The 22878-nt window shown below is 43.5% G+C and overlaps 2 protein-coding genes across 5 annotated transcripts; one reads left to right on the forward strand and one right to left on the reverse strand.

Annotated features, from left to right (window-relative positions):
* The first annotated feature begins 663 nt into the window (after positions 1 to 663).
* Positions 664 to 11794, forward strand: RBBP4 (RB binding protein 4, chromatin remodeling factor). Of its 3 annotated transcripts, none has more exons than XM_032787773.2 (12): positions 664 to 812; positions 2066 to 2213; positions 2949 to 3094; positions 5507 to 5680; positions 6927 to 7042; positions 7168 to 7328; positions 7433 to 7559; positions 7683 to 7760; positions 9038 to 9114; positions 9219 to 9276; positions 9378 to 9488; positions 10684 to 11794. In XM_032787773.2, exons 1-12 carry the CDS (start codon positions 677 to 679, stop codon positions 10747 to 10749), a joined length of 1398 nt encoding a protein of 465 aa, XP_032643664.2. In that variant the 5' UTR covers positions 664 to 676; the 3' UTR covers positions 10750 to 11794. The 3 variants fall into 3 exon arrangements, with proteins under 3 accessions (XP_032643664.2, XP_032643665.2, XP_032643667.1); XM_032787774.2 differs by having other exon boundaries at positions 677 to 812; positions 2069 to 2213; XM_032787776.2 differs by lacking the exon at positions 664 to 812 and adding an exon at positions 1151 to 1376.
* Positions 11795 to 12924: 1130 nt separating this feature from the next.
* Positions 12925 to 22224, reverse strand: SYNC (syncoilin, intermediate filament protein). 2 transcript variants are annotated; one of them, XM_075060817.1, is made up of 4 exons: positions 22026 to 22224; positions 18281 to 19250; positions 14816 to 14940; positions 12925 to 13509 (listed from the first exon to the last, which is right to left on the reverse strand). In XM_075060817.1, exons 2-4 carry the CDS (start codon positions 19241 to 19243, stop codon positions 13449 to 13451), a joined length of 1149 nt encoding a protein of 382 aa, XP_074916918.1. In that variant the 5' UTR covers positions 19244 to 19250; positions 22026 to 22224; the 3' UTR covers positions 12925 to 13448. The 2 variants fall into 2 exon arrangements, with proteins under 2 accessions (XP_074916918.1, XP_032643668.1); XM_032787777.2 differs by lacking the exon at positions 22026 to 22224 and adding an exon at positions 21693 to 21981.
* Positions 22225 to 22878: the final 654 nt, after the last annotated feature.

A 22878-nucleotide genomic window follows, 5' to 3' on the forward strand; every position in this document is an offset into this window, starting at 1 on the left:
TTTTTAAGTTCCCACTTTGTCACTTAGTGCTAGTGCTGGTTATTGACTGGCAGTAATTACATACAGGCTTTACCCTTCAGTCACTCGCTCAAATGACCCCAATAGTGCTGGCAGAGAAGGCACACCTGTGCGATGAGATGGGACAACCACAGCCATCGGGGATGGGACAAAAGTATATAATGCAGTGCCAGGACATAGGGTTGGATGACGGCTCTTCTGGAGATGGTTTTGGTGAATGGGCTGTTCATGGCCTCCACAGTGTCACCTGTGGGATGGGTGCAATTGCTGATCTCACCACGCAGGATGACCTCAAATAATGCATGACAGGGGGCTAGAAGCTGAGAGTCATAGAGACATAGAATATCAGGGTTGGAAGGGACCTCAGGAGGACCAATCGCCAACTAAATCTTCCCAGCCAGGGCTTCGTCAAGTGTGTGGTATCTGTACGCAAGTGGCCATTTACTGGTTACTGGCCCTTTAAGAAGACCCGAGCGAGGAACAGGGTCCATGCCACCCTACATTGGAAAATGGCGGCTCCCAGGGGAACTTCAGCAGCACCTTCGCCACCCACGTGATTGGCGAGCGCGCTCGCAGCCCTCTGGGCCCGCCCTGCCGAGATCTCATCGGCGCTATGATTGGTAGCGGGAGCCCGGCAGCAGGCTGTGATTGGCGGCTGATGGCGCGAAGGGCGCGCGGCGCTGGAGCCGCGCGCAGGGGGCAGGAAACAATAGAGCGGCGGCTGGCGGGGACGGAGGGAGGCGAGGAGCCGGCTGGCCGCACCGCCTGTACTGACGCCATGGCGGACAAGGAGGGTAGGCGAGAGCGCGGCGCCGACGCGCAGGCTCCGGCCGGCCTGGGGCCCCTCCTGCCTCTCTAGGGCGGGGGCCGCTCGGCCCCTTCCCCGGCCTGTGGCGAGCCTGCGCCGGGGGGAGGGGCCCTGCTCCCAGTCCCCCTCCCCGCCCGCCGTGTCTCCCACAGAGCCGGTCTCCTGGGGCGAGGCCGCCCTCCCGGGAAGGCTGGGGGCGGGGCCCCGCTCCCAGGCTGGCTGGTGTGGAGGCGGCCCCTGGGTCTGGGGGCGGGGTCCGTCCCCGGGGGGGGGCAGGCTGCGGGCCCCGTGTCGCAGGCAGGGGTAGGCCCAGTCCCTCGGAGGCACGAGCGTGTCAGCTGTTGGGCGCGCGCCTCCTAGGGTCCCCTAGTCTGGGGATGTCAAATGGGGGGGGCTCTCGGAGGTGCCCTTCTGGGGTTCACCACCGCCCTCGCACGGTCACTGCTGAGTTCCTGTCCCTGTGAATGTCAGGACCTTCCACACCCTCTGCAAGATGACGCAAACTGCGCTCACTCAGCTGCTTCCTAGGGGCTGCCTACAGAGGTTTCTGGTTTGTGATTCCCCAAATCGCCCTTACCTAGTAGTTTAACTCTCAAGGGCCCCCCAAAACTCCTCTCCTGCACAAATGGAAATATCTTTGCACAGTCTAGATTCTAACCCCATCTCTACTCTTGCATTTTTATAAGATTCCTGGATTGCTCAAACCTAGATAGTATGAAAGGAGGGAGATTTTGTTTGTATTGTTCAGTGAAAACACATTAGAGAAAAATGCTATTCTAAATGACAAAGCTTTATGCCTTACCTTTAAAACAATTTTTAGTGAAGGGTGAGTTGCTAAGTCTAGATTCAACTCGCCTGTCACACGAGGAGATGCACAGGAATCTATTGGCTGCCTTAGGGCTACATAGCCTTATTGGGGATATTTCTAGTATGAACTGAGCCTAGGCACTACTCCTTTGTATTCCAGGCATATTTAATTTTTATTGCTACCTATATCTGTGTGATGAATTTTTATGTATTGGTTCTGGATTAGCCTTCTTTATCTGAAGAGAGAGGTGATTGCATGTGCTATTTTAATCCAATAGTTGTCATTTTGGTAGAAGTATGGTCTATGTATCAGCAGTGTGACAGTGTAAAGTAGGTAGCTAGTTGTTAAATGCCCACTGATTGTCTTGTTGCCAGCTTACAAATGTACTCGTCCATGTTAATTTTGTGCATTTAAAAAAACCAAAACTTTAGCAGCCTTTGATGATGCGGTGGAGGAGCGTGTGATCAATGAGGAATATAAAATTTGGAAAAAGAACACTCCTTTCCTGTATGATCTGGTAATGACCCATGCTCTGGAGTGGCCCAGCTTGACTGCTCAGTGGCTTCCTGATGTAACAAGGTAATTGAGCCTCTTAATTTGAATGAGGGGGGGAAAGGTGACAGAGGAACAAATTTGTTATCACATCTCATATTGCTGTGAGACTGTATAATTGCTGTCTTCCACGACCAGCTGTTTGTGCTCTTGCCTTATCAGTAGTGAGTTGAGGACTGTTATGGCATGCAGAATGTTAGCCAATACCTCTGCTCCTTTTTGATTTTAGAAATGAGCTTCTGTCTGACAGATTTTTTTTTTTTGCCTATATTCAAAATATCCCATTGTTTTCTGCTCTTCTCCCTCCACCCGACAAAAGCTTCAGAGTAAAAGTAAACAGTTTATATATGTCCATTGCCTGCTTCTTTGTCTGCACACAACCACTGTCATCCCCTAAATTTCTGAGCCAGGTTATTTTCCATCTGCTGCTTGCAGAAAGTGCTAATAAACCTCAAGGTTTTACTCCACTAGCAGCTCCTTGGGGGTATATCAGGGACACTGTAGAGGAGCAAATAAAACAAGTAGGCTTTGGTGCTGTGAGGATTCCAGTATAGGATTTGGAAGCAACCTTGTTGGGAGTGAGGGGTTTTCCTGTCTGAGTAGGAGGGCAGGGACAATGCTAAAATAAGTGGGTGGATGTGTTGTGTGTGGTTTTTTGTTTTTGTAAGGGATAACTTCCAGGCGATGGCTCATTCTGATGAGCTGGTTACAACTGAATCTCTCTTCCCCCTTGATTCCTCATGTAATTTCATTTTGTTGTAGACCTGAAGGCAAAGATTTCAGTATTCATCGACTAGTCCTGGGGACCCACACTTCAGATGAACAAAACCATCTTGTGATAGCCAGTGTTCAGCTGCCGAACGATGATGCACAGTTTGATGCTTCTCACTATGATAGTGAGAAAGGAGGTAAGAGACAAATGTGATAAACAAAGTGGAGTTCTAATCTTTTTCTCACTAGCTCTTGGCCTTTTCTTAGCTTTGGGTTCATAAAGTACAAATACAAAATTAAAAACTCCTACACTATTTAATCACCAGGAAGGGATTCAGCTTCTCTCTCATGGATTTCTACACAGTACCTCTGTAACCCATATGCTACACTGAATGAAATTTAATTTTCACTTAGTAAAATGTAACCTTTTTTTCTTATAACAGTGATGAAAAGAAAGGGGGAAAGGTTTATTGCAAAATGGTGGGGTGCAACTGTATATCCATTATGAGACAATTGAATTCTACAGGTTGTCTTTTACATTGCATAAAGTATTCCTTTGTAGTGACTGTTTTCTTAACCTGGTGAAAGGGTCCTTTTCCCCGGGCTTAGAGGGGGTGTAATGTTTCAAAAGTTCTCTTTAGTTTGAATCCTGCTGTCAATATACGTGCCAGCCCCTTCACAACAAAAAGGATGATTGTACTTTGTCCAGTTAAATAGCCAAATACTTTGGGTTTGGATCCTGTGTTTTCTGCAGCCTTGTTTGGCTGCCAGTGTTCCTACTTGTTATAAGGAATGGCTATTTTAGTCAGTTTAATCAGTTGTTCTACATGACATAGATCATTCCCAATCCAGTTGTTTGCTGTGCACTTTCTTGCTAGAAGCCAGGATTGTGCAACTGGCATTTTGATCTTTGGACTTCTCAGTATTGTTCATGAACAAGATTCTATCTAATAAAATACTTTATTTTAGTATTTGTTTTCCAGAAATGTTAAATCTCTGTGCTGCATCTTTTCTCCTTGGTATCTTAATACTTTTTGTTTTTCATGGTGGGTATTGAATCACAACAAAATTGCAAGAAGTATTCAGATAATTGAGATGGGAAGTCTGTAGAAATCTCTTCACCCCAAAACCTTTAATCGTGGTTCTAAAATGGTTTTAGTTTTAATTTAATGACTTTCACATTAGTGCCTCTTTCAAGGAATATACCGCACAATACTTGCTCTCAGTTTCATATTCAGATGCTAAACACAGCTTCAAAAAGGCTACCACTGAATTTTTTTAGTCATCTGACTTTTTTTCTATAACCCTGATATACTTGCTACTACTCATTCTTCCACGAGGCAGTATGGCCTATTGAACTGAGCACTAGACTAGAAGCCAAGAATGCTTGACCTAATCCTAGCTGTGGCACTAATGAATGCCTTGTCTAATGCCCATGGCAAGGCCTCATTTTTGTGGCCTTGGGCAGGTTGCTTAATATAACCTTTCTACCTCCGTTCCACTCTGTAAAACAGAAATCTGTTGTCCATTTATCTTCTATTTTAAGCATATTTTTATTAGTTGTAAATGAGTGGAGCATAAACAAGAACTTTGTTTAATTTTTTACAAGAACATTGACAGGGAATGTGAACCTTGTTAGTTATTTTTAATGTCCCAGTACTGTAAAGTACATTCATCACAAAAGAAAACCTTGCCATTTTACTGAGAGTTCAGTTGATAAGATTTATTGAATTGATAATTTCTTATCTAAAACTTTTAAACTTTCAGAGAGAGTCTCATTTTTTGCATTCATGGGCCAGATTCCAATGTGGTTTCATTATCATTCAGAAATGGAAGAGAAATGTACCGTGAATCCATTCATAGGGGTAGGTAGATTGATGCCAACACTGTGGAAGAGAGGTCAGGAACTCTGTCCAGGGATTCTGTCACTCTGACATCTTTCTCATCTCTGGTCCCTTGCTGCCAGATCAATGGTGGTAGGTCCTATTCTCTTTCCTAGCCTTGGGTTGCCTGCCAAATTTTTCCTACAAGGTCCTGTTGCTTCCTCAGGGAGCCTTGGGGGTAGGCTGAAGGCTGTATTGGTCCTGGCTGCAGAGGCAGGCTGAACTGTTGAACAATATTGTGCTATAGCTCCAGGCCTTAAAGGACAGTATTATGCTTTGTTAAACAAAGTTTGGTACCATCTAACTGGGCAAGACTCAAAACTGTTTGATTAGAACACATCTGTTCCTAAACACATCTCCCAACATACATTACCTATTTGTAGAACAGGCTCTTTTAAAACTTAGTCTTGCACCTTCACCGGTAATACACTTGTCATGAGTTTAACTGAAATAATTAGTAGAGGGTTCTAGTAATAAACTGTCTTGGGGGTGGTTTGGGAGCTAGTTTAGAGTCCTGATGTATGGATGTAACAACATCAAAAACATTTCAAAATGAAGTATCTGAAAACCAGCTTCTCCTGGCTTTTTTTCTGTGAATATTGCTTCAGAACAATGTATTGTCCTGTAATCCATGTAAATATTTCTCTGGCCTTGTTGAGTTCTCGTATTCTGATTTGAATGACCTGTTCAGTTCACTATTAACAGCTATCTGTTTCTTATTTCCAGAGTTTGGAGGCTTTGGATCTGTTAGTGGGAAAATTGAAATTGAAATAAAGATCAACCATGAAGGAGAAGTGAACAGAGCACGCTACATGCCCCAAAATCCATGCATCATTGCCACAAAGACTCCATCCAGCGACGTCCTGGTGTTTGACTACACCAAACACCCCTCTAAACCAGGTGTCTGTAGCTCTCTCTTACCATAGTCCAAAGTTGAGCAAAATTCTAGTGGATAGGCCTTATGAATTTCTTTCTTTCTTTTTGGGGGCGGGGGGGGGAGGTGGGGGAGTTGTAGAAGCTTAAGGGTATTGTGGGACACGTCTCGTCAGTTTTAATTCTAAGAGTTAAAAACTTTTGTTTCTTGTGTAAAAGACTTCTCCAAGGAACTAGTTGATGTGTGCCACCAGTGGCTGCCTCACTGCATGCTTTGTCATGTCTTGTTTAGAATGTAACTTTTAAATATTTATGTATTGGCTGAGTGGAGCACCACTAGCATTTCCTCACTAAGGCAGTGGTGGGAGTTCACCTGTTGTGGTAATGGAGGATGCTCAGTGGCCAGTTGGAAGCTATTTTGTTTGCTAGGTGGCTGAACTGCTGTCCTGGCTACCTGCAATGTAAAATTATCAGCAAACAGCGTAGGCAAAGTGGGGAGGAGTAGCCTTAAAAACTAGTTTAGACTCTCTTGGGAGAAGCAGAGGAAGATCATTGCTAATTACAAAATGAGTGGATTTTGGGAGCTTAATTGAAAACAGATCCTATTAATGCAATAAGGAGAATTACCAGAATAGTAATTGAGGGTTACATTGCACCATCCTGACAAATTACTTCTTGACTTACAGGCTGTAGACAGGGAGCAAAGACTGTCTTTATGTTTTTACAGCACCTTAGAGTAATGGAACCCTGATCCAGAATGGAGCTCCTCCGTAATAAATGCAGCGAAGAATCCTGTGGCATCTATAGACTAACAGACATTTTGGAGCATGAGCTTTCGTAGGTGAATACTCACTTTGTCATGCATCCGACGAAGTGGGTAAAGTGGGTATTCACCTACGAAAGCTCATGCTCCAAAACGTCTGTTAGTCTATAGGTGCCACAGGATTCTTCGCTGCTTTTACAGATCCAGACTAACATGGCTAGTAATAAATGTTTGAAACATAATTCCTCCTTTTCAGCAGCTAAAAAGATATTTGTTCTAACACTTTGCTTTAGCGTTGTATATTGTCTTGGTGCATTCTACTGCTTTTCTTAAAAAATGAAACGGTCCTACTGCTGGAGAAAATAATCAAGAGACTAAAGTGGGAATCCTATTTAAAATGTGAAAGCAAAGCTTGGGGAAGAACTGTAGAATTCTTGTCCTTGTGCTCCATGATGGGCTTGCATTAGTGGAGTTGTTAGGAACTGAAGTTTTCTGACATTACCTTTGCAGACCCTTCTGGAGAGTGTAACCCTGATCTTCGTCTTCGTGGGCACCAAAAGGAAGGCTATGGACTATCATGGAATCCAAATCTGAGTGGGCATTTGCTTAGTGCTTCTGATGATCATGTGAGTATTGTAAATGTATGTAAAATACCGGCTATGCTTTAGTTGATTAACTATTGCTTTTTTGGGGGTGGGTGGGGGGAGATGAGGAGAGTTCCTCTATCTTAAAGATACACTTTTTCTTTAAGACCATCTGCTTGTGGGATATTAGCGCTGTTCCGAAGGAAGGTAAAGTGGTGGATGCAAAGACCATCTTTACAGGGCATACAGCAGTAGTGGAAGATGTATCTTGGCACCTGCTCCACGAGTCTCTTTTTGGATCTGTTGCTGATGATCAGAAGCTCATGATGTAAGTGGGTAGTACCTTTATTTGTGGAGTTGGGGACGTTCCACCTTTTCTCGTGACGTTGGACAGGAAAAGTTTATATCCCATCACGTTTCCTTTCTTTGTAGTTGGGACACCCGGTCAAACAACACTTCCAAACCCAGCCATTCTGTGGATGCTCACACAGCTGAAGTGAACTGCCTCTCTTTCAATCCCTATAGTGAGTTTATTCTGGCTACAGGATCAGCTGATAAGGTATGGTCTGTCTTGAATGTGGACAGATGACATTCCTTAAGCTCATGTTCACACAACTATATATTGCTAACTCTGCTCAAAGTATCTCTTGACTTAATTTTATTTTTCCATTTTCTTGACTAGACTGTTGCTTTATGGGATCTGAGAAACCTAAAACTGAAGCTGCATTCCTTTGAATCTCATAAAGATGAAATATTTCAGGTACAGTAAAAATCTTTTTTTATGGAATTACTTTGATTTTTGTTTCCTGCAGTTGAGAGGACACTGACATCTTGCACAATATTAAAATTCGTCCATTTAGTTCCTTTCTTTCCACTGTTTTTAGTACTAAGGATATTTGCATTAAAAACTTGTGGCGGGTTTTTAGCTCATCTTTGTGATTCTCCCTACAGTAACTAGTTGCAGTGAGGAGCTCCATAGAGAGTGAGCTCTCTAAATGTGGGAGAATACCAGACCCTTACGGGAGTTAATAAAATGATTGGCAGACTGGAACAGGTTAGATGAGAGGTAGCTTTAATGGCCATTCCTCATTATCACTAGAAGAGTGAAATGTTAGCAATACAGAGTAAAAATAAATTATTCATGGTGGTAGACAGAAACAAGGTGGTGTGCTGAAACGGCTGCAGCATGTTCATCTGGATTTGTCCCTCAAGGAAAGCTGCACCTTCATAGAGTAAAAACTGGTGACCAATAATGGGGCTCTTCAGGATCAGCTAGAGACAGGGAACAATTGAGAAAGCAGGACATTTTTTTAGACAGACTAGCATCTTCAGCATCAGAAGAGATGGCAGGTGAAGATAATTGTCCAAGAGCAGCAAAATGGAAGATTGTGATTTGAAAGAAAAGAATATGCAGGGGTTTGTTGGGTAAGATTGCTATCATTGGGAACTATAACTGCTTCTAAATAGAACACTTGATGGCGCTTACAAGCACCGTTAGAAGATATGTACTTAGAACCCTACTCTCTTCCCTCGACCTCTGGCCCAGTTATCAGATTAAGTAGTATTCCCAGGAATAGTTTGTTTTCCAGTTGGAGGCAGTAACTCTAGTATTTGGGCTGGTATAAACAGGATTGTGGGATTTATTCCTTTTCCCTCTTTTCCGCTGCTTTTTTGTGCTCCATGTAATCTTGCCTCCTATTTCACATGAGTGCATGGTTTGTGTAAGTGTAACCCTTGGAGGATAGTGTGTTTTTCAGTAAGCATCCCACATGAGAAGGAAGATTGGATGTTGCAGCTCCCTGGAGTCTGAGCATATCACCTCATTCATGCTTTAGGCATGCAGTCTTGAGTGTTCACAAGCCTCTCTTCCATGTAAAAGCATTATCAATGGAAAATTCATATTTTGAATTGATGCATTTACAATTTGAAGTTGGAAAATCGCATTCATGAGATAAAGCAGATGTCGCTCCACTAACTGTCTCACGCATCGCTTCTTAAGATTCATTGCCTTTCTGATGTGTGCTCTTACTTGTGCAGGTTCAGTGGTCTCCTCATAATGAAACTATTTTGGCCTCCAGTGGTACTGACCGCAGGCTAAATGTCTGGGACTTGAGGTAAGTCCTAAACTGACAGTGTTACTTGCTATTGTCTTTCCTGAATCAATTCCCTTGTGTCCTATGAAAAATCTGTTTACATTTTGCTCTTGTTTCTACTACAGTAAAATTGGAGAAGAGCAGTCCCCTGAAGATGCAGAGGATGGCCCACCGGAGCTGTTGGTAAGTTCCCCAAACCATAACACTGGATCTGACCTGCTCTCCATCTCTGCACTATAGACCTGAATGCTCTGTCTTTTTTTGGTTTTTTTCCCCAATACTAGTTTATTCATGGTGGTCACACTGCAAAGATATCTGATTTCTCCTGGAATCCCAATGAACCCTGGGTAATTTGTTCTGTATCAGAAGACAATATTATGCAAGTCTGGCAAATGGTAAGTTTCTCTGGGGTTTGTGTGTGTGTTGGGGGGGGGAGGTGTTTTAGTGGCTGTGTGGGAAATGACACTATCTCAGATGTATTGAGCAGAGTGGAATTCCCTGCTCTGATACAGACTCGTTGTGCAGCCTTGGCGAAGGCGGCATGGAAACACCTGAAGTTGGTTTAGGTTTTGTTTGTAAAACAACAAACATTAAAGAAACTACATCATGTCTCTCAATTCCAAAAATGTGTGTTTTGGGGAGGATATAAACATTCTCTTCCAGTATTTGGCTCTCTCACACTAATATAATGTGTAGGTTCCAAAGGAGAAGTTGAAATCTGATCGGGCATTGTCCAAAGTGAGTGAAATGCTTACAAATGGTAAATAGAATAAATGAGGATAGGGAAATTAATTTTGTATTTTATGTAACTCCAGTTAGAAGCATAGGAAAAGAAACTAGTGTTTTTAAGTGACGTATACCCTGACAATTGCTTTTTCACTTCCTGTTTATCTACCCATAAATGGGTGGAATAGCAACTTCGCAGGGGCTTTGGTATGATAGTGTTGAAGTGCTTTGAGATCTTCTGAAAGGCACTTACTGAGTGTAGAGTATGTGTGTTCCTTTTTAAAAAAAGAGGGGAAAAAAGGTTCTTTTCCATATATGTAATACTTTAAAATACAGTGGGATTCTCAGTGATCTTCACTTACAGTTAAGGAGGCAAGTCCCTAATTGTGTGTGTGTGTATATGTACAAACTACAGTCTTTATAATGAGCTTTTGTTTAAGGGAATACTGTGGAAAACATGACCATTACGAGACGGTTCAGTCGTATTTATAGTAACACTTCTGTAAATGCTAAATGGCCTTGAGGGATCTAGGATGAGCACTCAGTATGTGGAGATGAGCAACTGCTAGAACTGCAGTCCTTGGGAGTGGTCCGATTTGAATCCTTTTAACTCAGATGGATGTTGTCCTGTTAAGTGCAACAAAGAGTCCTGTGGCACCTTATAGACTAACGGATGTGTTGGAGCATAAGTTTGACGAAGTGGGTATTCACTCACTAAAGCTTATGCTCCAATACATCTGTTAGTCTATAAGGTGCCACAGGACTCTGTTGCTTTTTGCAGCTCCAGACTAATATGGCTACCTCACTGATACTTGTCCTGTTAAGTGTTTCTCCAATTCCCCACCCCCTATATGTGTCTTGCAGGCTGAGAACATATATAATGATGAAGACCCTGAAGGAAGTGTGGATCCAGAAGGTCAAGGGTCCTAGATGACTGACCTTTTACTGTTTTTTAGTCCTCTTTCCCTCTCTTCCCTTCCAGCCCTGATATTGACTTAACACTGGTTTTGAGACACACATAGACTTTGTTGTGTTCAGCCTTCCTTATGTAGATACCATCAACAATGCTTTTAACTCTCAACAGTGAGGACTCTAACTTAAGGACTTGGCCCAACTGAGCTGGTACTGTGCTATAGCTCTTTGTTTAAACTTCCTACAGAAGCTTATTGTGTATCAAGCTGGCCTAAGATGCCTTCATGAAGTGGAAAAAAACTCACTTTTCTTATTCTTATGCTTAAATGCTAAAGCTGCAGGTTTTCTGGCTAACTTTAACCAAGGTTTGAAAGATGGAGCCACCTAAGTGTGTGTCTGAGATGATGCAGTTCATGTGTTGCAAGGGGTTTTAATCTATGAGCAGTTGATAAATGGAGAGTAGAATCTGTTGTCCTCTTTTTGGTAAAACTCACTGTCAGGATCCTTTTAGTCTGTGTGCCAGTATTTTCAAGTGCAGATTCTGACTTCAACCAGAACTAGAGTTCTTTCCTTAATTCTGGGTTTTCACTTTCTCTTCCCCCATCCTTCCCCTTCTGGTGGGCAACACAGAATCTTGGATACGGTAGCTATTCCTGCAGATCATTGTTCATCACCCATGTAGTTTGCTCTATTGTGTGTTCTTGAGCTGTGTTTTTCATATTATATTTTCTTTCCTTTCTGTGAAATGGTTTTTAAAACTTGGGACCACCAAGTTGTAAAGTTGTATGTTTTTACTAGACTGATGTACCACAGATGGCACGCCCAGTAATCTGAAAAAACCATTGGTAGTTGGTATATGTAAAACAAAATAATAACTAAATGTGGATGAGCTTTTCTTTTTTTTTTTTTTTTTTTTTTTTTTTTTTTTTTAATGCGTTAGTCCTTGACCACTAACTTCTGTGCATCTCCCACTAGGGTGACTTGTTCCACCAGTAGGCTGTTACTCTCCATGACTAATTATGTGTAAGTGCTTCAGATGGAATAAATTGTTTTTCTACATAAATGGTGTGCAGCTTTTGATTTGTGTGTGTGTGTGTAAAGCTTATTTTCAGGAAAAGTGCATTCTCAAGGCAAAATTGTACCTTTTACAATAGAGGTGCTTTCTGAGCAGTAGTGGGTGGAAGCATTATACCTTCTAGGAGGTTCTTTAAAAGGTGTGACCCACAAATGCTGCCAGGAGAATGCTGGTGCGTAGGAGGCAGTACCATGGCTTCTCCACAGCAACCTCTGGGGCTTATTAGCATTGGCAGCAGTACCACATATTATCTTGTCTGTGCCCCCTTCAGCCAAAACATGGCTGTGGTGATAGGGGAGGAATGAAGGGTACTTTCTTGCCCTTTCCTTCTAGAGTACATGTACAGAGCTATCCGTAATTTAGCCTTTAGAAAGTTCTTCTGTTCCTCCCTCTCAAGGACAAAGTTCTAATGGCGTGGCAGCCTGGGGCGGGGAGAGTCCAAAATCTTGATATCCGTGAGGTCAGAAATCAAATTCAAGGTTACGTAGCATGGATTGCCTTTTTTATATAAGGCTTTGTGGCTCTGATTCATTCAACATTAAGGCAAAGCTTGGCCTTCAAGAAATGAAGCAGACTTAGGTGTAATTCTGAAAAGGGGTTACTGCAGTGTCTCAGTCACCCCAGGTGCCTTGAGTGGGGCTGTGTCTACGCTACAGATGCTGTGGTGGTGCTGCTGCTGTAGTGCCATGGTGTAGATACTTGCTACAATGATGGAAGGGGGTTCTCTATTGCTGTAGCTAATTCACCCCTCCAACAGGCAGTAACTAGGTTGATGGAATAATTCTTCTGTTGACCAAACTGTCTACAGTAGGGCTTAGAGGTATAGTTAAGCCACCCTCAGGAGTGACTGTTTCACACCACTGAACAATATAGGTCAGCCTAAATTTTAAGTGTAGACCAGGCCTGGGTCTTAAACTCCCTACCGATTGCTAATAGGCTGTTAAGTCTACATGCTATGATGATCATTAAGGTGTGAACAAAACATCTGCAAACTTGGATTTGATCATATGAGTGTGTTGCCCTTTCCATGAGGCAGAATGTGCTTTGGGATATACAAGCAGCCTTTAAAACCTGAATCCTTATTTTCAAGCTGAAATTTTTATATAAAGTGGAAACCATTTATATGGGAACTTAATTTATGGACCCTACTAGAACATGTCACAATACAACCGTCATCTTTTGTGCTACAAAAGAAGCCATCCTGTTTACCATGCAACAACAGTAGTCCTTTGAAGTGTGTTCTTCGAAACAAAAACATTGGCTTTCTATATGACCCTTTCTGTGTAGGCTTATACAGTCAACCTACAAAGCAAGATCAGATATGCTTTCCAAATACACAGCAAAACATACATCTATCGTTCCTCTTTATATGTTCGTCTATTAGTGCAAGTGTACTTTTCTGTGCTCTCCTGGAGGACAGCAGCTTCATTCTTTTCTACCATGCTAGAAGATCAACAGAGCAGCACCTCAAGAAATATAAACAAACAAATGATTGTCTAGTCTTCCTGATTTTAAATAGCTGCTAGTCTTATTTAGGACGGGTGAGCAGGGAGCGGGAAATGAAAGTGTCCACTGCAGATACCTCAGTCCTCATTTAGTGCCTCTGCATTTATTTTCTGATAGAATAAGGAAAATCCATGAATCAGTCTTGATTGACTTTCTCTTCTGAGTTGCAAAGATGACCATAGATTTCTAAGCAGCCCCTGCAAGGGAATAAAGTAGATTTAGGCCACTGATTCTATGAAATAATGATGGAGAGAGTTATGGGAGGTGGACTTTATTTATGAAGAACATCCTAGTGCTGCAAGGTGTGCAGGAATAGTACTGGATAGCAACCAGGTTGGTTGACTAAGCATGTAGAACTGTGAGATTTGCCTCCAGAATGCAGATCTACTTATCCTTAGCACAGAGTTTGACAAATGAGGAACTACTGCTATGGCAGAGAGAGGAATGGAGTTGACAGGCCACAGACAACACACGCTTTTAAATTTGGGTGCCCCATTTTAGGTTTCTTATTTAGATGTCTCAATCCATATTAAGTGGGCTAACTTTTAGTGGTGAACACCTGCAGCATGTGTAAGTATTCAGGGATTCTGACTATTAGGCAACTTTTATTTAGGTGCAGATACGAATTTAAGAGTCCAAGATTGACCATTCATATTTGAAAATGTTGACCTTTGAAACCTGTGATTTAGAATAATCTGGCCTACGTCTGTAGTGTCCTAAAGTCTTTGCTACCTGATACCCGTTCAGAAGAGTGGATAAAACTAACTCCTTTGGCAGTCTTGGGAGAGGGACTAGAGATGAAATGGGCTAGGAGCCTGAATTTCTCCCTCTTAAGGAAAGGGTAGTTCCCTCCTAATTGTTCTGAGGGAAGAATGATATCTCTCTCTGGAGTGAGGGAATATTTTCTGAAACTGTACAAAAGTAAAAAGTGGGAAACATGCTACAGTAAAAACAAAAAATTACAAAACATCTCCAGAGCCTGTACAGCCCAAGGAATGGGTAAGATATTCCAAAGTGCAAACTTTGAAAAGTGAGACCGATGATTGTTCTGATGCAAATCAATGTATTTTTGTTTGAAATTCTTGGTGTTGTGGAGCATTCCCATAACATGATGAGGCGTCCCCAGAAAAAAATTAGCAGTAGTGGTATTTTGGCTAGAAGGGGAATTTTCCCCTTTGCTTGTGGTGATGGAGAATATCCACTTTTCCAAAACTGTGGCCTTCTTCAGGAAAATTGTGTCCTCACTTCAATTCTTCTGTGTTGCTAAAGGTCTATCCATTTTAATTTCTATCTGTCTCATCTTGCTCTCTGGTAAATACTTGTGTTCCAATCCCTCCTCATTCTGGCTGACACTAATGGTATTGTGCCTAGTTTGCACAGTAAGTGCTTTCAATCAAAGTAGGACTGCTCTGGCCCCCTGCTTATATAGGAACTAAGAGCCTTAGGCTCCTACTCAACCAATGTCTAAAGCTGCCCTTGAAAACTAAAGAGAAATAAACTGACTTGTAAATAGATAGCTCCTGGTGCAGGCTGGTCCTCAGCTCTTCTAACTCTTGGTTCTTACGTTGCTGAAGTTGGACCTCATTTTTCAGCTCCCTTAGCCTCTCTTCCATCTCTTCCACCTGTTCCTGTGGACAAAGAAAATGATGTGTAACTATGAAACGCAGTGCCTGGGGATTGAATGTTAACCAGCCCTTAGTGTTGCCTACAGGGGAAGAGGTGGGAGGGAGAGGATTTACCCTGCTTGCAGCCACCCGTATAGCAGGTCTGCCTGTTTACATTCTGGGTTTGCACTGGCGCAGCTATACTGATGGCTAGTCCCACCCATTGATTAATCCCTGGTGTAGATAAGGAACCTAGTTTGCCTAGGGAGGAAATTCTGCTCTTGGCTGAATGTGCATGCTCAGTAGGCTCATCTGTACACATGGGATGTTTCTCAGCTCATAGTGCCTCAAGAAGTGATAACTGAAGTGTAATACAAACAGGAAAATTGTGTGTTTCAGACAGATCTACTCTGTATTTTTATCTTAATGTAAAATTGCCAGGAGGTAAAGAGGAAATTAATGGGGAAAGTATACCCTGAGTTCTTGTGTGATGTGGAAAGAGGGGGGAGATCATCTGAATCAATTTTCAGCAACCCCTGGCCTTTCAAAGCGCTAAATGGGAAGTGAAATCTAAAATGAAAAGTTGATGTAAGGCTATGAGCTAATCTGGACATAGATGGCTTGACTTCTTCCTACAGAGCCTGCTGCATCTGTTACCTTCATGCATGATCATTTCAACAGCAGCGTTCAGAAAGGGTATAGGGATTGAAATCCAAGTCCAGTTTTAGAAGCCACTGACTGCCTTGGCTTGCTTTAACTTAGCTGAAAAGTTAAATGGGGTTAAATGTGGTGGATCATCTTCACCTAAGTGCACTCTATAGGTATTTCACTGCTTTTCCTTTCCCTACAAAATGGGGGAGAAGTCTTAACATTGGACATTTCTCTTGTCTTTATAGATAACCTCTTGCAAGGAAGGAAGCCAGCCCAGCCCTGGGGCAGAGTATGTAAAACTATTACTCTTAATTCAGGAGGAAGTCAGCCAGGCAGTGCTTTCACTGGTACTCAGAATGTTAGGGAAACAGCTGTATCAGGGCATTCGGAAAGGCTTTTACTTTTAAAGGAGCACCAACTACATTTACTAGATGGCATAGACTCTTAATAGCTGTGTTAAGAAAAGCAGAGAGAACAATGCTGAAAATAGTCTGCTATTATAGGCCTTGACAGTACATTCTCCCCTTTGAATTTTGTGTGTTCAGGTTTGGTCTCAAAAAGTGTATTCTAGAAATAGAAAAAACTAGGGAAAGTGTTTTTAAAGACGGAAATAATTTCTATAGGAAGAGAGATTAGAGTTGGATTATTATGTTTAGAGAAGAGGTGAATATGATAGAGGGATAGAAAGGGTCAACTAGGGGGCTTTCTGTTTATCTGTCATAATACAAGAACAGGATAAAGGAAATACAGCAGATTTTAAAATGGAAAAGGAAACTTACACAACTTTAACTGTGGAACATATTGCTGGAAAAGAGCTTAGTAAGATTCTGAGGAGGAGGAGTCATTTATCTGAGTAATATCTGCCATTACACCAACTGGGATAAAAAAAAAATCTAAGAGACCTAAATCTTCATGTTTCAGGGCATAAACCAACCACTATTAGAAAGAAATTCCCTCTCCTTTCCATCCCCCGAGCAGGCGATGGCATAAGTAGCCATAATGAAGGTTTAAATCTTTCTTTGAAGCTTCTGATGTTGGCCAGTGGAGGACACAGGATACCAGACTGGATGGACCATTGGTCTAATGCAGGATGGGAATCTGAAGGAAAATTATTTCTCTCTCTAGAGGGGAAAATAGCCCTACTTGAAACAACAGAGGGAGAGCTACAGCTCTTCTCATCAACATCAGTAATTTAGTAATAAGTGTATTTGGTTTAGGCATTTGTAATGGTGCCAAACATCTCCACAACTGGTGCTTTGTGTTACTCAAACCAGCTGCCAGCAAAAGCTTCTATTTTCAAAATAATATTGGACATCCACTCGCTGGCTTTGCCAATGATGCACCAGTGAGGGCAATTCCAATGTGTCTTACACAGCAGTCTGAAGCTCACAAGGTTAGCAGCCCAGTGTCCTGGTGACAAGATAAATAATAGGCATAAACCATTTAAGGCTTTATAAACTAACCAGCACCTGGAACTAATCCCAGACGCAGACAGGGTATTCAGAACACTAGTGTCATCGTAGAAGCTTGCTCGGAAATAAGAGGAACTGCTGTATTCAGCACAAAGTGAAACTATTACGTTCTTCTCAGGTAGCCCCAAGCAGAAATGTGATGTGCTGCAAGTTGGACTCTTTGGATACATCTCTCTTCCTCTTTGTTTATGATGTGCTTATCTCTGTGGTATTTGAACATGTACGTCTCTCAGGCAGAAATAAATCAGCAGGTGTGTGTATTACATACCTGTAAACTAGTGTGTGTCTGTATATTGGATATGCAGTGTTGTTGTAGTCCTGTTGGTCCCACTTTATGCCTGTGCATCCAGTATACAGAGACATCTTGGGACAAATCTAAAGAGAGATAGGGCCAGATCCTCCAGCGGTGCTAATTGATGTTGCTTCATTGAAGTCAATGGAGTTTCACTGAATTATACAGAGGATCTGTTTCATTGCTCTCATAGGTCAGTCAAAGCTTGGAGGCTTTTAAAAAAAACAAAAAACTTTTAGCAGGACTTGTATTTGACATCCGATTTAAATGCAAATACATAAGACAACTGCTGCAGGTATAAAAATCAACAGCTTTGGCACTACACTACTTCACAGACTTTAAACTAACTCATGGTGCTGGGCTTTAGGCCCTTAATTAAGATTTGCTTTTGAAGTAACAAAGCTCAAGTTATTTCTGCTCCATTGTGTTTCACACAGCATGTGAGGTAGGGACTGGCTTTGTTATTTGGAGGGGTTATCCAGGTGCCTCGTGTTTGAAGAGGAGATCAGTAACCGATCTGGTTAAACTAGAAGAATATTTCCTTTGGCTGCCCATGGTGGTGAATCCCTAGCAATATCACTTGGTGTCCTCTTTATTTCTAACCTCTCTTTTCTGCCTACCTAGCAGCTCCCGTTGCTTTGCCTTGCCTCCGTCAAGGAGAGGGGACGTGTCTTTTCTGGGCTACTAAATGTATCAGCAAGTGGATGTCTGACTTCCTATTACCCCTGTTATTCCCTGCCAGGCTCTGAGTGCAGTGTCTTCTATATCCTAGTTTCCACAGGTTTCAGAGTAAGATTCCCAGCTCTTGTGTGTAAGGTACTTGTCTAGCACCAATCACTGTAGTATTCAGCTGCTGAATCCAGGGGCCAGACCACCTACATGGAAGCAGCAGAGACTAGGCCTAGACTAGAGTGGTGCTTAAGCTATTTTATAGGCCCGTAAAACATACCCTGTACTGGAGAACTTCTTCGTCCCGTTTTTGCTTAATGAGCACGATCTGTTCTTCCAGACTTCTGTTCTGCAGCTGCAGCCTGCTGGCCTCTCCCTGCAGTGGTCTCAGTGTCTCCTTCAGCCCCTGAATCTCTCCCTGTGTTTGTTGCAAAGCCTTAGCACTGGCTTCTCTCCTTTCTAAAAGGCACACGAGCTGCGGTTCATAGTGTTTCTCCAGGGCCTGGCGGCTCTCTGCCACAAAGCTCTCGAACTCCATGGAAAGCCTTCGGCTCTCCTGCAAGTAATGGCTGTCCCCCCGGTACTGGGGCATCTCCAGCCGCTGCCTGAACTGTTCCTTCTGCTTTTCACAAGTCTCTTTCAGCTGCAATATTTCCTCTAAAAGCTGGCTGACCCTGGTTTCCAGTTCAGCCCGATAGACAGCATTCTGGGCCATGTCATGCCGTCTGGTTTCCAGCTGGTACTGGCAAGCCACACACTCTCTGGTCACCTTGAATAGCTTCTGCTTGACTTGTCGGATCTCATTTCTCAGATTGTCCCGCTCCAGCTCCACCTTGGCCTGCAGCCTGTAGGCTGCCAGTATCTCCTCATGAGCTTGTCTGATTTCTTGAAGGGCAGGTTCCCGGAGCAGCGTGAGTTCCTGGATGAGGCTATCCCTCTCCTTCTCCAGCTGCTCCACGGCTTCAATGCATTCCTGGAAATGCTCTCCCAGCTCCTCAATGCTCAGATTCTGGGACTCCGCAACATCTAAGTCCAAGGGAGCATGTGCACCATCCACATGCTGCTCCAAGGGTGCGTCTGTGTTGTTCAGCTCCAGGGGGACATTTGTGACATTCATATGTAGCTCCAAGGAGACATGTGCCACTTCAGGCTCCAACAGGGCATCTGTAGCATCTCCCTCGAGCTCTAAGCATGTACCTGAATCGTCCACATGCAGCTCCAAAGGAGGTTCTGAATCTGCCATCAGGTCCCTGGAAATGAGAGATGAAGTGTGAATCAGAACAACATCCACTGCGAGTTTGAATCTTCCCTTTTCGTTGACAAACTGTTAAAGGAATGGTTCCTCAAACCGGTTCCCCCGAACTAGGAACATTAATGGTGTGTTAAGCTAAGCACCTGCTTCTGCTGCAGGGCCCCATCTCTGCTTCTCTTAGCTGCCTTTGCACAAGTAAAACACCCTTCCTGTTCTTTACAAGAGACCGTGCTCTCAAACTCATAAGCCGCTTCAAGCATGAAGGCCTCAGTATTGGTTGGAACTGATGCATTGTGCATGGTCTTACAACAAGTTTGCCCTTAAAAATATAAGATGTTTAACAAATAAAATAAGAAGTGACATTGGCTCGGATGGACCGGGAAGAAGAGAGGTGTAGTAGTAATTTGAAAACCAGCTGCAGTTCCAGTGGTACCCACCCTCCCAGAACTGTAGAACCACTTCATCTAGCGGAATTGCAGGGAGTTACAGAATAAACAGCCCAGGACAACACATTGCAAAGTTGCAGTACCATGACTGGTCAGGTAGTAGAACTTCACTAATGATGCAAACTGTTATCCCATGGCAGGATATGACCAGTGAATGACTCTGCTGAAAAACTGGCACATAGACACTATGGTGACTTGCATTGTAAATCCCAGGGTAGATGTATTCTTTTGTTTCCTGGCTGCTGGTAGTAAGACTGTTTCTGATCATTCCTTGTTGCCTCACAGGAAATAGATCCATTTACTCATTGTTTCTTCACAATGCTTTGCGCCACAAGCACAGAGGATCCTACTGGAATGTCTGTGGGCATATGTACCCCTAGATCAAGAGTCGGCTAAACTTTTTTGTTTATGTGAGTGAAGGTGTTCACTGTTAGAGGTTTGGTGTGGAAACACATCTCTATTTTTCTTCTGTAGTTGGTATGTGAGCTGGTAGCTAGATGCTGTAGGGATGAGTGCATTAAACATGCCTAGATTCATATTACTGCTTGTCAGACTATTTCTGTCAGGCTATGTCTACACTAGAAACTTCAAAGTGCTGCTGTGGGAACGCTCCCACGGCAGCGCTTTGAAGTGTGAGTGTGGTCCTGGTAATCCATCTCCACGATGGGAATAGCTCCGAGCTCTGGGAGCGCAGCTCCCCACACTTGGAGCCTGTCCACACTATCACTTTAAAGCGCTCAAACTTGCTGTGGTCAAGGGGGTGATTTTTCATACCCCAGAGCCAGCAAGTTAGAGTGCTGTACAATGTAAGTGTACACAAGCCTTGATTAGGACACTGAGGTGCTGCAGTAATACAAAATAATAATGTGTCTTCCTACCTCTCCCATGTGCTGTGACTGGAATATATGTGCTAAGTCTGTATCTCTCTCTTATTTTTAGGAGAGAATTTACTACTCAGAATGATAGAAAGTCAAACGAAAGGTTTTTACTAGGTGCTGATGCACCGAGAGCTTGTCAACAAAATGTCAGGCAAACAGCAATTTATACTGCCAAGTTGTAAATTTTTCAGTAAAACCTGCCTGGTTTTCTGCCATGCTGACACAGCCTCCGAGGGAGGGAGTGTGCTGATAGAGTACATCCAGGCTCTCCAAGATGGCTGAGGATGGAATACAACATTTAACACAGAGTAGAGAAGCTTCAGCTTTCCCAGGAGGGATTCTTAATTCGCCTCTGCAGCTGTGAGCTGATCATTCATCCACTATAAACTATGTAAGTCCCTAATACATGTTATTGTTACAAAATGCTTCAGTCATAACTAGTCTAAACACATGTGCTTTGGGGTCCCGAGGAGAGAATGATCTATTGCAAAAAGACCGTTACACTGTTTGTTTTTTTTAAATACACCCTAGAATAGGTTCAGTGGGGAAGCTGCAACCACACCCAATTTGGAGTAGAGTTAGAGAGGAAGAAAGCATGCTCGCTGCCAGCATGGATCTGAGCTAACGTCTAGTCACCTAGAAATAAATTCACGTAGGCTGGCACAATAACAGCGCTCCCCTCCGTTCGCTAAAACAGTTCTAAGATGAGAACAGATTAGTTTCATGGATATGCTCCCTCTTTCCAAATAAGGCAATTTTCTGAAATCATGACACATCCCTAGCCTCAGAAGCATGGTGAGTGTCTCTTATTTCCTAAGGGAGAAGGGGAAAGATCGTGAAAAGGTGAGGACAAAAGCAGAGCCCCTTTTCAGCTGGTACCATCATCTTCTTGGCTAATTGAACCCCTTGGTGCTCATCTGCATGTGTGGGACTAAAATCAGGAAGTAACCCCGGCACACCTGTCCTGCTGTTGCAGGATTTAATCCTGAAACTGATCAACTCCCTAAGACCACACACTGCAGTCCCACCCTTCCAGATCTGGGTTTAGAGATTCACATCCACTCACCATACCACCCCTCTTCTCTCTCTCTCTAGTTCACACAAGGAATCTCTTACCTGGCACGTAACACCCCTTCCTTATGGTCCCGTGGTGAAGTACAATACATTCCTCAGCACAGACTAGAATGGCTGGTAGTCTGACCTGCATGTATTGACTAAGGCAGACTCCTGGTAGATCTTGTAACTCTGTCAAATGAATGAAGCTGCTGCCTGCAGGAGCCCTGCTGCTCTACATTCTGAGCAGAGCTGCTGGACTTTCTGGGTTAATCCCAGCAAGAAGGGTGAAAGTGGCTCTGCTCAGGGAAGACCCCTCCCTTTTTGCCCCCTTTACCCCATCTGGTCCCAGACAAGGGAAAAGCACAGCCCCAATTTGCAGTTGTTAGCTCTCACCTTTCTCTCCAGGAGTCCAGTTCCTCGTGTTCTGGACTGAACGTGGCTGTAGCATGGGAGTGTGTATTTGCTATTAATAAAGTGTTAGAAACCAGAGCCCCCTGGCCTCCAAGCAGCAATCTCCCTTTCTTTGCCTGGAAGCCAGCTGCAATGCCAGCTGCAGGCTGACACTGGATCCCTCCCAGTGTGATCAGGGAGGAGGAGGAGGGCGGAGAAAGGGAGAGCTGGCTCCTTGCTCCAGATCATTTTTAGCAGGCCGCAAGTTACAGCAAATGAGGTTGGGTCCTTCCAGCCCATAACCTGCCTTCAACTTCCGGGACTCGGGAGCCTGGATCTAAAACATGCCCATCCTGGGAGGCATTTTCCAGGGAAGGTGGTGGCTAGAGTTACCCTGTTCGAGACTGAGCACAAGCTCTGGGTTGCTGTGCTCCTTTGATTTTTAGAAGCATTTTGAAGTGATGGTTTTCTTTGTGCAGCCTTTCGCCCGCCCCTTCCCTGTCCTTATTGGGCCCTCCTCCCTGAGTGGCACAATACCCTTACCATCCTGGTCCAGCCAGAGAGGCAGCTGTCTGGTGAGCAGTACATGAGAAAGCAGATGGAGTGGAATGGGTGGGATCAGTTGGAGGGTGGAGCGTAAGGGTTTGTGATGTTCATTCTGAGTTCTTGGCCTGTGATCAGTTTTAGCTGATTGAAATAGAAAATACTACAGAATTTAAAAAAAAACAACAAAAAACAGCAAATCTGTTAAATACTTGAGATTAAATGGACTTTAGGGATGGGGCACTGCCCACTGCTGTGGCTAGGATACCGATCTGTGAATTCAGGTTCCTGGCTTCTACTCCTATGTCTGCCA

This window comes from Chelonoidis abingdonii, chromosome 25 (genome assembly GCF_003597395.2).
Source record: "Chelonoidis abingdonii isolate Lonesome George chromosome 25, CheloAbing_2.0, whole genome shotgun sequence".
NCBI lineage: Eukaryota > Metazoa > Chordata > Testudines > Testudinidae > Chelonoidis > Chelonoidis abingdonii.